This window comes from Nannospalax galili, unplaced genomic scaffold (genome assembly GCF_000622305.1).
Source record: "Nannospalax galili isolate Female #2095 unplaced genomic scaffold, S.galili_v1.0 scaffold23, whole genome shotgun sequence".
Taxonomy (NCBI): Eukaryota; Metazoa; Chordata; class Mammalia; order Rodentia; family Spalacidae; genus Nannospalax; species Nannospalax galili.
In genome coordinates this window covers 1682054-1696986 of record NW_008350771.1, presented here as the reverse complement: position 1 = coordinate 1696986, position 14933 = coordinate 1682054, and the positions used below count along the sequence as shown (strand labels likewise).

Genomic DNA, 14933 nt, shown 5'->3' with positions numbered 1-14933 from the left:
TCTCATCCTGTTGCACTTCACATACCTTTATACTCCTTTTATGCCCCGCCACAGGCTGCTCTTGTCTTCCATAGCAAGCAGGACACCTGAGCATGAACGGTAAGCTGGATGTTTTCACAGGTGACTCAAAGTGATCAGTATCTTCGCTTTATACACATAGCATATGGGCAACGTCCGTGAATACGGTAGCCATCTAAGACCTACCACACAACCCCCCCGAAAAAACTGCTACATTTTTTTGGTTTTAGTGGTGGTACTGGGAAAGAAACTCAGGGCCTCACCCAAACATCCTACTACTGACTCTTAGTCAGCCTTCTGCCATAGTAAATATTCCTTTATTTTTGCTGTGCTCAGGACTGAATTTAGAACCTCATCTATACTGGGCAAGCACTCTACCACAGAGTATTTCCCCAGCCCCATAGTCCCATTCTGTAGGTAAAGTTAAGATTCGACAGATTTAGTGTAGGGAGCCATGTGTATCCAACTACAAGGCATTCCAGGACTGGGGCATGCAAGATAAAGGACCCACTCTTGGATAACACCTGAGAAAGAATACATCAAAGGTTTGGGTAAAAAAATTTATTATACATTAAGAACATTACTGCTGTTGAATACAGACAAGCTAGGACACAATGGGACTGGATGGAAGATGGCTGGCTCTTTGGAAAGTAAACAGGTTTAGGAGGCTTGGGGCCTCATGCCACGCTGATTGGTCAGTCAGAAGGACATATGCCAAACACCACAGAGCATCAGAGCATCCAGTGACTGCCCTGTGAGTCCACAACACCTCACCTGTCTGATCTAGGACTTTGAGGATGGCATCCCCAGAAGCAAGCAAAGGGGCTTCCTAAGGTGGCCCAGGCTTGTCTCTGAAGTCACGGCAACACCATTGTAAGCAAGACATTTAATTGGATGATTTTCACAAACTGTACATGACATTTCTAACCATCACAATTCAGTGAAGTACAAAACATTAAGTTACAGACTGTGGGAAGGGAAGGCGGCAACAGGGTTGGCACCTTCCCATCCTGGTGGTTCTATGGGTAAGGACCAGGGGAAGGTTAAACCAAGCCCCTCCTTTCAATGTACAAAAGAATTACTCTGATATTAAATTGTATTGAAAACAAAATGGACTAAAAAGCAAATGCTACTCTATGTCGGGTGAAGTGGGAGGAACGAATGAGTCCTTTGAAGCAGGAGGGGACAGCTGGGAAGCTTCGGGCTGTGACCCTGCTGGTCACTCACGCTGCTCCATTTTTACTTTTGGTTGTCTCAGAAAGGTCCGGTTCTTCTTCTCCTTCTTCCCTTTAGTATTTGCTTGGAAATTTCGCCAACTGTCCACTCGACCATCTCGACTTTCCTAAGAAAGAAAATAGAAGAACCAAAACAGTTTGAGGTGAGGAGCCTAGTTAACAAAAAGAAAGGTGCCTGCCACCTATCTGCCCTCCCAGGCAGGGCTCAGCTCAGTCTTCTGGAATGACCCAAGAGTAGACCAGAGCACAGACTTCCTCTTACCTCCAGTGACCCAGAAAAGCTCAAAGCACCCTCTCAGAGGACACAAGGAGTGCCTCTCCCAGCAGCAAGCTAGCCACTGTGGCCTCTGGGCTATGTATTAAGCACAGTTGCTTGTTATTTCCTCTACCCCTGAGCTACACACCCAGTCCTGGCTCGACATTTCTAACCCCACAGGAAAGCTGATATGACCAGCACGAGACAAATGATGAGGGATGACACTAAGTGAAGTCCACAGCACAGCTACTTTCCTCACTGCCTTCCTGCTGCCCATGAAAACAAGGGTGGCATGTCGCAAAGCCAGCTAATCTGAGAGGGCTGAGGAATGTTTGCTCTCGTTTCTTAAAGCGGGCCAGACACAAAGCCAACAATTCTGGTTAGCCATGCCCTACCCTGAGTTCTAAGTCCTATAAAGACAGACTCAATGTTGCTACAATCCACAAGTGGTCCAAACACTTGAAGGGTAGCAAAGAATCACACCTGTAATCCCAGCACTTGGGAGGCTGGGGTAGGATTATCACCAAGGGCTCAAGGCCAGTCTGGATTACAAAGACAGTTCTAGGCCAGCCTGGGCTACTAAGTGAAATGCAAAAAAAAACCTCACAAGTCTCTCTGCAAGGACAATGGAGCCACAAAAGCCCGAGTTTCTGGCAGGGTATGGTGACCCACATCGGAAATCCAGCACTTAGGAGGCTGAGGCAGGAGGATCAGGAGTTCAAGGTCGGCATCAGCTGCATAGCAAGGTCAAGGCCAGACTGGGTTATATGAAAACCCTGGGTTTTTTGTTTGTTTTTTTTTTGTCTTTTTGAGACAGGGTCTTCCCTGTAGCCCCAGATGTCCTGGAACTTACTACATAGACCAGGCTGGCCTTGAACTTAGAGAGACCCGCCTGCCTCTGCCTCCCGAGTGCTGGGATCAAAGGGGCGCGCCACCACGCCTGGCCGACAATCCTGTCTTAATCCTTACTACTACATCAAAGTTTCTAGCAACTGTTCACTGAGCTAAGTAGGGCACAATTTCCTGTTTACCTCCCAAATTCATCTTTCTTGGGCCCATCTGATAGCTGTGTCTAGCACTGCCCTTGCCAGGGAAAGAGAGTGTCCAGAAAGGTGAGGCAGGCCCAGATTCTTCCATAGCTCCCACCCTCGGCCAATCAGCCCTTCCCCTCTGTCCACCCCAAAGTCCTGGAGTGGGAGCCACCCGGCACCTCGAAGTTCTTCTGCCACTCCCTCTCTCGTTTGGCTTTCTCTTGAGCTTCAATCTCCTCTTCTCTCTGTCGCTTTCTAGAAAAAAAGCAGAGCCCAATATTTGCTCAATGCACACAGGCAGATTAAGGCATGACTCACATAAACAAACACAGAAGCCCAAGTCCCCAAAGCTCTGTCCAACAAGGGCTCAAAGCGTCTTCACCAAGGTCTCATTCTAAAACACGAAGAGGACAAAACCCAACCCTAAAATAATGACCCTTCACACAAACTCAACTAGAAGTCAATCATTCCTTAATACTAGCCAGCAATACAAAATACAGAACCACATTAACCTTGAAATTTCCTTTTGGTTTTTTGAAACAAGGTCTCATGCACTTCAAGCTGGCCTCAAACTTCCTATGTAGCCCAGAATGTCCTTAAACTCCTCATTCCTCTGCCTCACCTCCTTAATGCTGGGATTATAGTGCACCACCATGCCTGGCAACCTCAATATTTCTGATTATCAAAGGAAATCATACTTCAGAACAATAACATTGAGCTATACTCCTGGCCTTCCGTCCTCTATGACCACTGTCTTAAATGATGTGGCACCTAATTCCTTCAGTAGGAAAATCCCCAGAGACCACTATTGGCTAATCTAGATATTTAAATACAGTTTGAATAATTACAGAAACTGGACATGGTGGTACACACCTTTAATCTCAGTACCCAGGAGGGCTCCATTTTTACTTTTGGTGGTCTCAGGAAGGTCCGGTTCTTCTCCGTCTTCCCTTTAGTATTTGCTTGGAAATTTCGCCAACTGTCCACTCGACCATCTCGACTTTCCTCGAAGTTCTTCTGCCACTCCCTCTCTCGTTTGGCTTTCTCTTGAGCTTCAATCTCCTCTTCCCTCTGTCGCTTTCTTTCATGCATTTCTTTGGCTTCTCTCTCTTTCCTTTTAATTTCCAGCTCAGCAAAGAGCTTCATGGTCTGTTTGTACACTGCTTGCTTAAACTACAAGAAAATTAAAGACAAAAGAAAAGTAAACATTTTACCTCACGTTTGATTGCATTTAAGAGTCCAAAAGATTGGAACTGCGGGAGGAAAAAAAGATTTTTAAGGGAGACCAGTTAACAACACTGCCTCTTGGAGTGATAAGTAATTCATATATCTGTGAAATCTTTCCTCTTCTATCAAGCAGATTGTAAATGAAACCCTGGTTCTGCTAAAAAAAATAAAAAACAAAAATTTAATATTTTATTTATTTATTTTTGGTCTTTTTTGTTTTTGGTCTTTTTGAGACAGGGTCTTCCTGTAGCCCCAGCTGTCCTGGAACTCACTATGTAGACCAGGCTGGCCTTGAACTCACAGAGATCTGCCTGCCTCTGCCTCCTGAGTCCTGGGATTAAAGGCGTGTGACACCACGCCCAGCTTTATTATTTTTATTTTATGTGTATGAGTGTATTGCCTGCATGTGTCATTCAATGCCTACAGGGGTCAAAAGAGGGCATTAGATTCCCCTGGAACTGGAATTACTAACAGTTGTTAGCCACCATGTGGGTGCCGGGAATCAAACCTGGGTCCTCTGCAAGAGCAACCAGTGCTCTTAACTGCTGAGCTATCTCTAACACACAAAAAAACATAAAGAAGAAAAAAAAAATTCTACTTTTTTCACCACCACTTGAAATTTTGGAGGGTGCTTTCCTTCAAAAATCTTCTAAGACTAAATTTTATTCTTCCTTTTCAGAAATATTTATAATTATTGATTTAGTGACTAGAACCAAGGAAGCTAATTCCTCCCTAGCAGATGGTCGCAGAGCTACCAGTTACCTTCACCCTCCAACTACAATCCTGTCGTAAGGGACAAAGCCACCCCAAAACCCGTAATTTCCAGGTTTCCTTATAGCTAGGGATGGTTATGTAACTGGAATGCAAGGGAAAGTGATAGATACAACTTCTGGAAAGTTCCTAGAGGGAGTGGCATTTTCCTTCTTTCCCCTTGACTCTACTGCCTGGCACAAAGGTGAGGTACTGAGCCATCCTGACAAAGGAGGACAGGGGCCACACACTTGTTGGCAGAGCCAGAGAGAAAGCACCTTAGAGGACATAGTACAGAGCGGTCATACCAGCTGTCATCCTCCCTAAGACAACTGCTCAGGACAGAAACATCTCTACCTTGCTCAAACATTATTCTGTCTCACTGTCACCAGGTGACCTTATACTCTAACCAATGCATTGAAAGGAACAGAAAGTATGGCACTGGATAGAAAATACAAAGGTCAAGAGCCTTTGTAGTTTTAGTCTGCAGTTCTGGTGATAAAACCTAAAGACCCTAAGCATGCTAGGCAAGAGGTCTACCACTACGTTAAACAGGCAGCCTGCTGAGGGGCTTTTAAGGAGGTATGTAACAGTCTTACAGAGGTATCATTAGAATGCATACCACTTACAGAAAAGTAAGCAAAGGTAAGTGACTTAGACTCCTGTTTGTTTATTTTTAATATTTTATTATTTCTATTTTATGCATATGCGTGTATTGCCTGCATGCATAAGTGCACCGTGTTGTACAATGCCTGCGGAAGTCAGAAGAGGCTGTTGGATCCCCTGGGACTGGAGTTATGGACAGTTGTTAGCTACCATGTGGGTACTGGGATTCGAAGTCTGGTCTTCTTCAAGAACAACCAGTGTTCTTAACTGCTGAGCCATCTTTCCAGCCCTGTTTATTTATTTTGCTTTCAGAAAGTTTGGTGAAGTTCTTTTTGTTTTTTGTTTTCAGTGGGGTTGTTTGAGATAGGCTCTCACTATGTAGTCCAGGCTGACCTGACCTCAAACTCAAGGCAATCCTCTGCCTCAGCCTCCCAAGTCTGGGACGTACCTCTACACCTGACTCAGAGAGGTCAAGAACAGAAACTATGTTCTTCGTCTGTCTTTGCAGTGTTTTCTTCCCAGATCTAAAGTACTTTGGATTATATAAGAAGTACAGACCATAATCCACCATATGGATACAGTAGGGTCATGTACTGAGATCTGAGGCACTGGAGCAAAGTGCTATGTGCAGAGAAAGAGGAATGAAGGCATCTCAAACTTCTGGTCACTTCTCTTTAATACTGTGCACTGCCAGGAGCTGCTCAGTAAAAACAATGCTGACAAGCCAGGCATGGTGGCGCACCCCTTTAATCCCAACACTCAGGAGGCAGAAGCAGGCAGATCTTTGTGATCAAGGCCAGCCTGGTCTACATAGTGAGTTCTAGGTCAGCTGGGGGTACATGGGAGACCCTGAATCAAAATCAAAATGGAAAAAAAAAAAAAAACCCAACAAAAACAACAAACAGTAAATCACAATGCTGACAAACTCCTGTCTGTAACAAGGACATCAAATCAGTAAAGGAACCTGTAATAAACACTTCAATATCTTTGTGGGGGGAAGGTGTGTGCATGTTTTCATATGAGTACACATATACAGGTCTGCATGAGGGGGACATGTGGATGCCTGCAGTCTACACTGTGACTCTCCCTCAACTGCTCTCCACTTTACTGAACAGAGGAAGGGTCTCTCACTGAATCCGGAACTCACTGCCTGTGGCTAGTACAGTTACCAGCCAACCCCACAAATACCGGGTCTGCTCCCAGAATGCTGGATCACAGGTAGTCACCATGCCACTTCTGCTTGGAATCTGGGGGTCTGAACTCCAGTCCTCAGACACACAAGGCAAGTACTTTATCTGCCGAGTCATCTCCCAATATTTCAGTATCTTAAAAAAACCTTTAGATAGGGGCTGGAGAGATGGCTCAGCGGTTAAGAACACTTGGTTGTTCTTGAAGAAGACCCAGGTTCGAATCCCAGGACCCACATGGCAGCTAACAACTGTCCGTAACTCCAGTCCCAGGGGATCCGACAGCCTCTTCTGACTTCTGTGGACACTGCACAACATGGGTGCACTTACCTACATGCAGGCAATACATGTATACACATAAAATAAAATTAAAAAAAAAAAAAATCAATCAAATTTAAATTTTAAGTAAAATAAGTCTTTTTGAAAAACAATTGCTAGGCTAGGCATGGTGGCACACACCTTTAATCCCAGCATTCAGAGACAGAGGCAGGTAGATAGATCTCTGAGTTCAAGGCCAACCTGGTCTACATAGTGAGTTCCAAGGGCGCTAGGACTACAGGGAGACCCTGTCTCAAAAAGACCCAAAAAACAAACAAACAAAAAAAAAACAGAACAAAACAAAAACAATTGCTGCCAGGCAGATCTCTGTGAGTTCAAGGCTAGCATGGTCTACATAGCAAGCTAGCCAGGGCTACATATGAGACTCTGTCTCAAAAAATAGACTGGAGAAGGATCATGGTTAAGAACTCTTGCTGCTCTTTCAGAGGACCTGGGTTCTGTTCCCAGCACCCAAATAGCAGCTCACTCTCTGTAACTCCTGCTGCAAAGAATCCAATGCCCTCTTCTGGCCTCCACAGCATTTCACCAACATGGTACACTTACGAACATACAGGGAAAACACTCACACATATAAAATAAAAATAAATCTTTAAAAATAAGTAAGTATAACAAAACAAAAATAATTGCTAGTAGCCACGCATAAGGGCCCAGCATTTGAGAGTGGGGCAGGAGGACTGGTGCTGTGAGTTCTGAGGCCAGTTTGGGCTACATAGCAAGACTCTGTCTCCAAAGTAACAATAAGGAGCTGGATAAATGGTTCAGTGGTTAAGAGCTTGGGCCCTCTGAAAGAGGGCCCAAGCTCAGTTCCTGATACTCACATCAGGTAGCTCACAATTGCCTGTAACTCCAGTTCTAAAAGACCTGACACCTCTGGCCTCCACAGGTACCTGGACTCAGGTGTGCATATTCACACACAGACATAACATATACATAATTAAGAATAATATCTTTAAATAATTATTGTTATGGTAATTAGGTACAAGTGAGATATAAGGAAAAGATTAACATAAGTATGTATGTGTGTGTAGACCTAGAATCTGTTTTTGAGGCAGGGTCTCACTATGTACCCCTAGCTGGTCTACAACTCAATGTGTAAACCAGGCTGGTCTTGAACTCAAAGAGATCCACCTGCCTCTGCCTCTCAAGCACTGGGATTAAAGGCATGAACTACCATACCTGGCCTTAGACCTAGGATCTTATTCTCATATGCTCTAACAAGGATTTAAATTTCCTATGTATCACAAAAGAAATTAAAAATCAAAACTATAGACAATACTTTGTAAGACAGTCAATTGCAAACTCCAGCATTTGTACATTAAAAGAAATGGGGGCTGGAGAGATGGCTCAGCAGTTAAGAGTACTGGCTGCTTCTTACAGAGGACCTGGGTTCAATTCCAGCACCCACATGGCAGCTAACAACTGTCCATAACTCCAGTTTCAAGGGAATCAGATGCCCTCTTCTGACCTCCACAGGCATTGTGCAACACAGGTACACTTACATACATCAGGCAATACATTCATACAAATAAAAGTAATAAAGTTTGTTTGTTTTGTTTTTGTCTTTTTGAGACAGGGTCTCCCTGTAGCCCCAGCTGGCCTGGAACTCACTATGTAGACCAGGCTGGCCTTGAACTCACAGAGATCCACCTGCCTCTGCCTCCCAGAGTGCTGGGACTAAAGGCATATGCCCGGCTAATAAAGTACTTTTAAAGAAAGAAATGACAGTAGCTCTAGATTTCTAAAAGGGTAAGGGGTTAAGGAAATGACTTGGCAGATAAAAGGACCTGAGTTCAAACCCCTAGCACACATGTAAAAAGCAAGTGTGGCCGTGCATGCCTGCAACCCAACACTGTAGGGGCAGAGACAGCAGGATCTGGGGGTGCTGACTACCAGCCTAGCTCCAGGTAGTTCAATGAGACCTTGTCTCAAGGCAGTAAGGTGGAGAGTGATAAGACTTCCTCTGGCATCTGTACATGTATGCATAGCAGCACACCATCTGCAAGCACAAGCACATATTCCACATACACAGACACACCCAAAGAATGAATTAAAAAGAAAAAGATGCCAGGTCTGGTAGCCCACACCTTTAATCCCAACACACAGGAGACAGAGGCAGGCAGGCGGATCTCTTGTGAGTTTGAAGTCAGCCTGGGCTACAGTGAGTTCCAGGCCAGGTAGGGCTAACAAAGTAAGACCTTGTCTCAAAAAAAAAAAAAAAAAAAAAAAAAAATAGCCAGGCGTGGTGGCAGACGCCTTTAGTCCTAGCACTCGGAAGGCAGAGGCAAGCAGATCTCTGTGAGTTCAAGGCCAGCCTGGTCTACGTAGTGAGTTCCAGGGCTACAGGGAAAAAAGATCAAAAAGATCAAAAAAAAATTAAAAAAAATAGTAAAGGGTGAATGAATGTCCACTTACATGTTTTAAGTTAGGCCCCTCTTTCTCTCTTCAACCCACCAATCAATGGACCCAACTACACAGAGGAGCTTCTCCCATACTTAACTCACCAGTTCGGGGTCATCCTCCTCTACATTGGTAGGCTTTCCTTCCTTCTTTAATTGTTTTTTCCGCTCTTTAACCTAGAAAGAACATTTTTGATCAAAAGATGGGCACCCACACTTTAATATCCACCGAGCTGTACACATGAGATGTGCCCTTTTCCACAGGATGGGAATAACAAGTCTGTGTTAAGATGGAGGCAAAAGAGTCCCCTCCCGACCAAAAGGGAAATAAATGAAAAATGTAAAATGCTGTAAAGCAACCAAGGAAGACTAGGACACTGGGTCCTTTCTCTAACTCCACCTGAAATCCATTCTATCAGGAGGACTGCGAGGCAACCAACAAGGGGTTATTCCCAGCTCAAAGACCAAGCCAGATCCAAGCAGCCTTAGAAATGGATAACAGACCACCATTTCTCTCTTCCAACCCATGGTTACAAAATCATAGCAAAGAAAATACGTTTGTCAAGTTTTAGAAGAAGCTACAAAATCTATGGCATTAAGTATAGTTTTTCTAAAAGTGCATTCTGTATCATTTTCACTATGAAATGCCCCCAAATCAGTAATTTTCCCATCATACTAACTGATATGATCATCACTTTGGCCACTACTGAGATTCATGAAAAGTTAAATTCACAAAAAGACTCCATTAGTAACCTACTTGACCACCAAGCCAAATGCCTTCCAATTCAGAAAGGCCTCACTGCCATCTTGTGGCCAGGCAAAACCAAAGGGTAGCTTTTTTGATTTCTCACAGAACTGGGCCTAAAGGTGGCACTTTCAACACAACCAGGACACAGTCCTTTCCTTCTTCTATTTTCTCTCATTTTTTCACCTGAACTGGGTTCATTTCTATTATTACTGGCTATAAAGTTTTGTTTCAGATTTTAAAGCTCTTCCAAACAAAGGTCAAATCCACATTCAGTCACCATTGAAACTGCTCTTGAAATTCCTGCCCCATCAGGTACAAAACAAAAGTAAAGAGCTTTCTAGCTGGGCATGGTGTTGCACACCTATCATCCTAGGACCTGGGACATGGAGCAGAATCAGGAATTCAAGGCCAGACTCGGTTTGAGGCCAGCCTGGACTGCACAAGATCATCTCAAAGAAGTCTTTCCAGCTGGATGTAATGGGACACACCTGCAATCCCAAAGCTCAGGCGACCCAGGCAGCAGGACCAAGAATGTACGGTCAGTCCAAGTTGCATAGTAAGTTCCAGGCCAGCCTGTATCCCAGAAACCCTATCTTAAGAAAGCAAACAATTGCCAGGCGTGGTGGCGCACGCCTTTAATCCCAGCACTTGGGAGGCAAAGGCAAAGGCAAAGGCAGGTAGAGGAAGACAGATCTCTGTGAGTTCAAGGCCAGACTGGTCTACATAGTGAGTTCAGATCAGCTGGGACTACAGGGAGACCCTGTCTCAAAAAGACAAAAAAAAAAAAAAAAAAAAAAAAAAAAAAAAGCAAACAAACGAACAAAAAGGGCTAGAACTGAACTGTCTCAACTGAGTTCTGAATCTTGTTAGTAATCTGAACATGTGCCTCCTCCTATTTAAAATTTACTCATATCCCTGGTCAGCCATTCTCAAGCCTAAACTTCCAAACTCTTCACAGCAACAAAAATAAAAACAAAGAGTCAATGTCACCATGGCCACTCCAGTTTTCCACTCTCAGTGGGGAAGCCTGGCAACATGGCTGAGGTCAAGAGTAGCTTTCTACACAGCACAGGACTGGTAGGGCAGTGGGAGAAGCAGGGTCCTAGCCACTCCTCACCCTCAACAATTCTTTAGGAGTGAGTGTGAGCTTTACACACTACCCTGTGAGTACCACAGCTAAGTGGTGGAGAGGATGGAAGTGGTCACGAGTGGAAGGTGCTACCAAGTTACATTTACCCTTCTGCAAGGTGCCCAAGGCTTGCTGATACTTCCTGTAAACACAGCAGCACTATAAATACTTACAGTGTGTTCCACGTATTCTTTTCCTGCCTGAATTACATCCAGGGCCCTCTTCTTTTGTTCCTGATCCAGTAGCAACTTGTAAGCTTTGTCCACAGCTAATGCAAAACATTGAAGTTAACTGTTTCTGCAAATACCCTCTGAAAGTCTGAACTATACTCAGGTAGTGTAAATGGACTTGCACTGTCTAAAAGCATTCCCTATTTTTTTATTTACTGCTGTTAAGCTAATTTTTTAAAAAGCATACAACCATAGCAATAATGACCTTGAAAGCCTTGGAAAAAATTAAATATACACACAAGGCTAACTATACCACATCTACATTTAACACAGTCATAAAATACTTCCTATTTTGCTTATGTTCAAAGGAAAAAAGTATATTGGCAGATACATAAAACTTTTAACAAAGCAAAATTAAGGTGTACTTTTTTTGGCAGTGCTGGGGACTGATCCTAGGGCCTCATGCTAGCATGCTAGGCAAGCACTACCACTGAGCTAAACAGCCAGTCCCCAAAGACTACTTCTTAAACATTAACACTGCTTAAATGGCTGCTTTATTGAAATGGACAACTTCTTCATGACCAGTTAGCCCCTAGCATTGACAATATATATTACCCAAAAGCAAATAAATCTATAAATACCTTCAAAAGCCTTCTGTGCTCTGTCAGCATCATCTTGATTTTTGTCAGGATGCACCAATATAGACAACTATAATGTAAAAGTTAGGATTGTCAATAGTTAATGAAGTTTTCGGAACAGAAATGGTACACACACAATCGCTCAAAAATCACCCAAAATTAATTCATCTTTAAAAAACAAGGCAGAGCTGGAGAGATGGCTCAATGGTTAAGAGCACTGGCTATTCTTCCAGAAGACCCAGTTTCAAATCCCAATACCCACAACCATCCATAGCTTCAGTTCCAGAGGATCCAATGCCCTCTTTTGACCTCCTCGGGCATTGTTCAACATGGGAGCACCTACCTACATGCAGACAATACACTCATATACATAAAAGTAGTATTTTTTAAAGTAAAATAAAATAAATAATTAAAAACACAAACAAGCTGGGCATGGTGACATATACCTTTAATCCCAGCACTCGGGATGCAGAGGCAAGCCGATCTCTATGTTCAAGGCCAGCCTGGTCTACATAGTGAGTTCTAGGCCAGCTGGAGCTACAGGGAGACCCTGTCTCAAAAAGGCAAAAAAAAAAAAAGCCCCACAAACTAACACAAAGGCTAAAGTAGAACAAACACCTAAACCAGAAACAAAGAGGGTTGCAGATACTATTTGGATATAAAACTCATTACACTCACAGACAAACCTATGAGCAATAAATTATTTAACATTTTGTATCACTGTGAGTTTATGAAAAGCTACCTAACTTGAATTTGGAAAGGGGGTTTATATTTTGTCCCCAAAGTATCTAGTCCTCACAGAATCAGATGTTCAGATTTTCAAAAGGTTCAAACACAGCCTAAGGATGCAGCTCAACTGGCAGAGTGCTTGCCCAGAATGCATGAAGCCCTAGGTTCAATCCCAGCACCCCATAAACCAGGTGTGGTGGTACATGCCCATAACACCAGCATGCAATAGGGTAAAAGCAGTAGGACCAGAAATTCAAGGTAATCCTCAATTATACAGTAACAAGTTCCAGGTGAACCTTATAAATTACATGAAACCCTGTCTGAAAAAAACAAAACACAAACTCTAATTCAGAGAAACAGTACTGTACCTGCCGAAACCTCTTTTTTATTTCCTCGTCTGTCACTTCAGGATCTATCTGAAGAACCTGTAAGAATCAAGATCAAAAGTGTAAAGCTGGACATGGTGGCCCTCACCTGTTATCTCAGTTCTCAGAAAGTAGAGACAGAATGAAATGTAAATTCAAGGTCAGCCTTGTTACAAAGCAAGACTCCCTCTTAAAAACAAAAACAAACAATATACCACAAAAGAATTTGGGGGAAAAATTATTCCATGGGGCTGGAGAGACAGCTCAGTGGTTGAAAGCACTGGCTGATCAGTTCCCAACACCCACATGAGAGCTAACAACCATCCTTAACTCCAGTTCCAGGGGATCTGACACACTCTTCTGGCCTCTGCAGGCATTGCATGACATGGTGCACTTACATACATGCATGCAAAATACTCATACACATAAAATTAAAAGTACTCCTGCAAAGAATCAGAATCTGGTTCCCAACACCCATGACAGGTAGCTCACAATTGCCTGTAACTCCAGCTCCTAGGGATCCAATGCCCTCTTCTGGACACCATGAGCACCTGTACTCAAATGTGTACTGACCCACACACATACGTATATACACATAATTTTATTACATTTTAATTATCTTTGTGAGTTTGCACACAGGTCTCAGCTGGTGTGTGGAGGTGAGAGGACAGATTGTGGCAGTTGGTTCTCTCTGTCCACCATGTGGGCCCTGGGGATTGAACTCAGATCATTAGGCTTGTCACCATGTGCCTTTACTTGCTGTGCCATCTCACCAGCCACATAATTTTAAAATTAAATAAATCTTTAAAGCTGGATATGGTGGTGCACGCCCTTAATCCCAGCACTTGGGAGGCAGAGGCAGGCAGATCTTGAGTTTCAGGCCAGCCTAGTCTACAAAATGAGTTCCAGGCCAGCTGGGGCTACAGGGAAACCCTATCTCAAATAGACCAAAAAAAAAAAAAAGTGGCCAGGTGCAGTGGTTCGGTGGTTCATACCTATAATCGTAGCATTTGGGGGTTGAGGCAGGAGGATCTTGGGTTCAAAACAGCCTTGACTATATGAAACTCTCAAAAAAACAAAATAAGTGAATAGATAAATAAATCTGTCTGAAGATATGCAAAATCCTCTGCCACAGAAGCCACAGCAACAACTCACCTCAAATGGGTTCAAATTAAAGTAAGAGGAACCAGGACGGGTCAACCTTTCAATCTGATTTTTGGATGTTAGAACTGAGTCTCTCTTCTCTATTTGTTTCACCTAAAAGTAAAAGGATTAAAATTTTCGTTAGTAAAAATAATAAACCGGTCTCCTTTAATACAATACTAGCATGCTCAGCAAACGATTTGCTATTATGTACAAGGTATTTTGCTAAATACTTTGAAGAACAGTTACAATGGCAATAATTTTACAATAATAGACAATAAGATGGCACACTGGGCGAGGTGCTTGCCTCACAAACATGAGAATTTGAGTTCTGATCCCAGCATTCACACAAAAGTTGGGCATGGGCACATACATGAACCTATAATCCCAGAGCTAGAAGGAGAGCAATAGGGAGGTCCCCAGAGCTCACTAGATGGCCAGTCTAGTCAATCAGTGAACTCCAAGTTCCATGATAGATTCTGTTTCCAAAAAAAATGGTAAGGGCTAGAGAGATGGCTCAGCGGTTAAAAGTACTCACTCTTGCAGAGGACCAGAGTTTGGTTCCCAGTACCCACAGAGCAGCTAACAACCACCAGTAACTCCAGTTCCAAGGGATCTGGCACTCTCCAGTTCCAAGGGATCTGGCCTAGCACATGGTACACTTTCATAAGTGCAGGCAAAATACTCATAACAAAAATAAAAATAAAGTAACTTTAAAACATAATATTTTTTAGGGGCTAGATGGCTCAGCGGTTAAGAGCACTGACTGCTCTTACAGAGGACCCAGGCTCAATTCTCAGCACCCACGGGGTGGTTATGAACCGTCCTTAATTCCAGTTCCAGGGGAATCCGAAGCCCTCTTCTGACCTCTGCAGCATTGCACAACATGGGTGCACTCACATACATGTGGGCAATGCACTCATACACATAAAATAAAAATAATTAAAAAAAATTTTTTTTTTTAAA

At 43.4% G+C, this 14933-nt stretch overlaps 1 protein-coding gene across 2 annotated transcripts in view; it reads right to left on the bottom strand.

Moving 5' to 3' along the window:
• Window positions 1-564: 564 nt before the first annotated feature.
• The window catches only part of Dnajc8 (DnaJ heat shock protein family (Hsp40) member C8), a 22115-nt gene continuing 7746 nt past the window's right edge, over window positions 565-14933 (bottom strand). The window contains exons 2-9 of one of the 2 annotated variants that reach the window (XM_008847962.3): window positions 13980-14081; window positions 12828-12884; window positions 11734-11800; window positions 11096-11190; window positions 9151-9222; window positions 3610-3713; window positions 2720-2783; window positions 565-1360 (exon numbers count right to left, since the gene is read on the bottom strand). In XM_008847962.3, the coding sequence (XP_008846184.1) occupies window positions 1238-1360; window positions 2720-2783; window positions 3610-3713; window positions 9151-9222; window positions 11096-11190; window positions 11734-11800; window positions 12828-12884; window positions 13980-14081 (684 nt within the window). In that variant the 3' untranslated portion in view covers window positions 565-1237. Of the gene's footprint in view, window positions 1361-2719; window positions 2784-3532; window positions 3714-9150; window positions 9223-11095; window positions 11191-11733; window positions 11801-12827; window positions 12885-13979; window positions 14082-14933 lie in introns of both variants that reach the window. The other variant, XM_008847963.3, reaches the window with a different exon arrangement.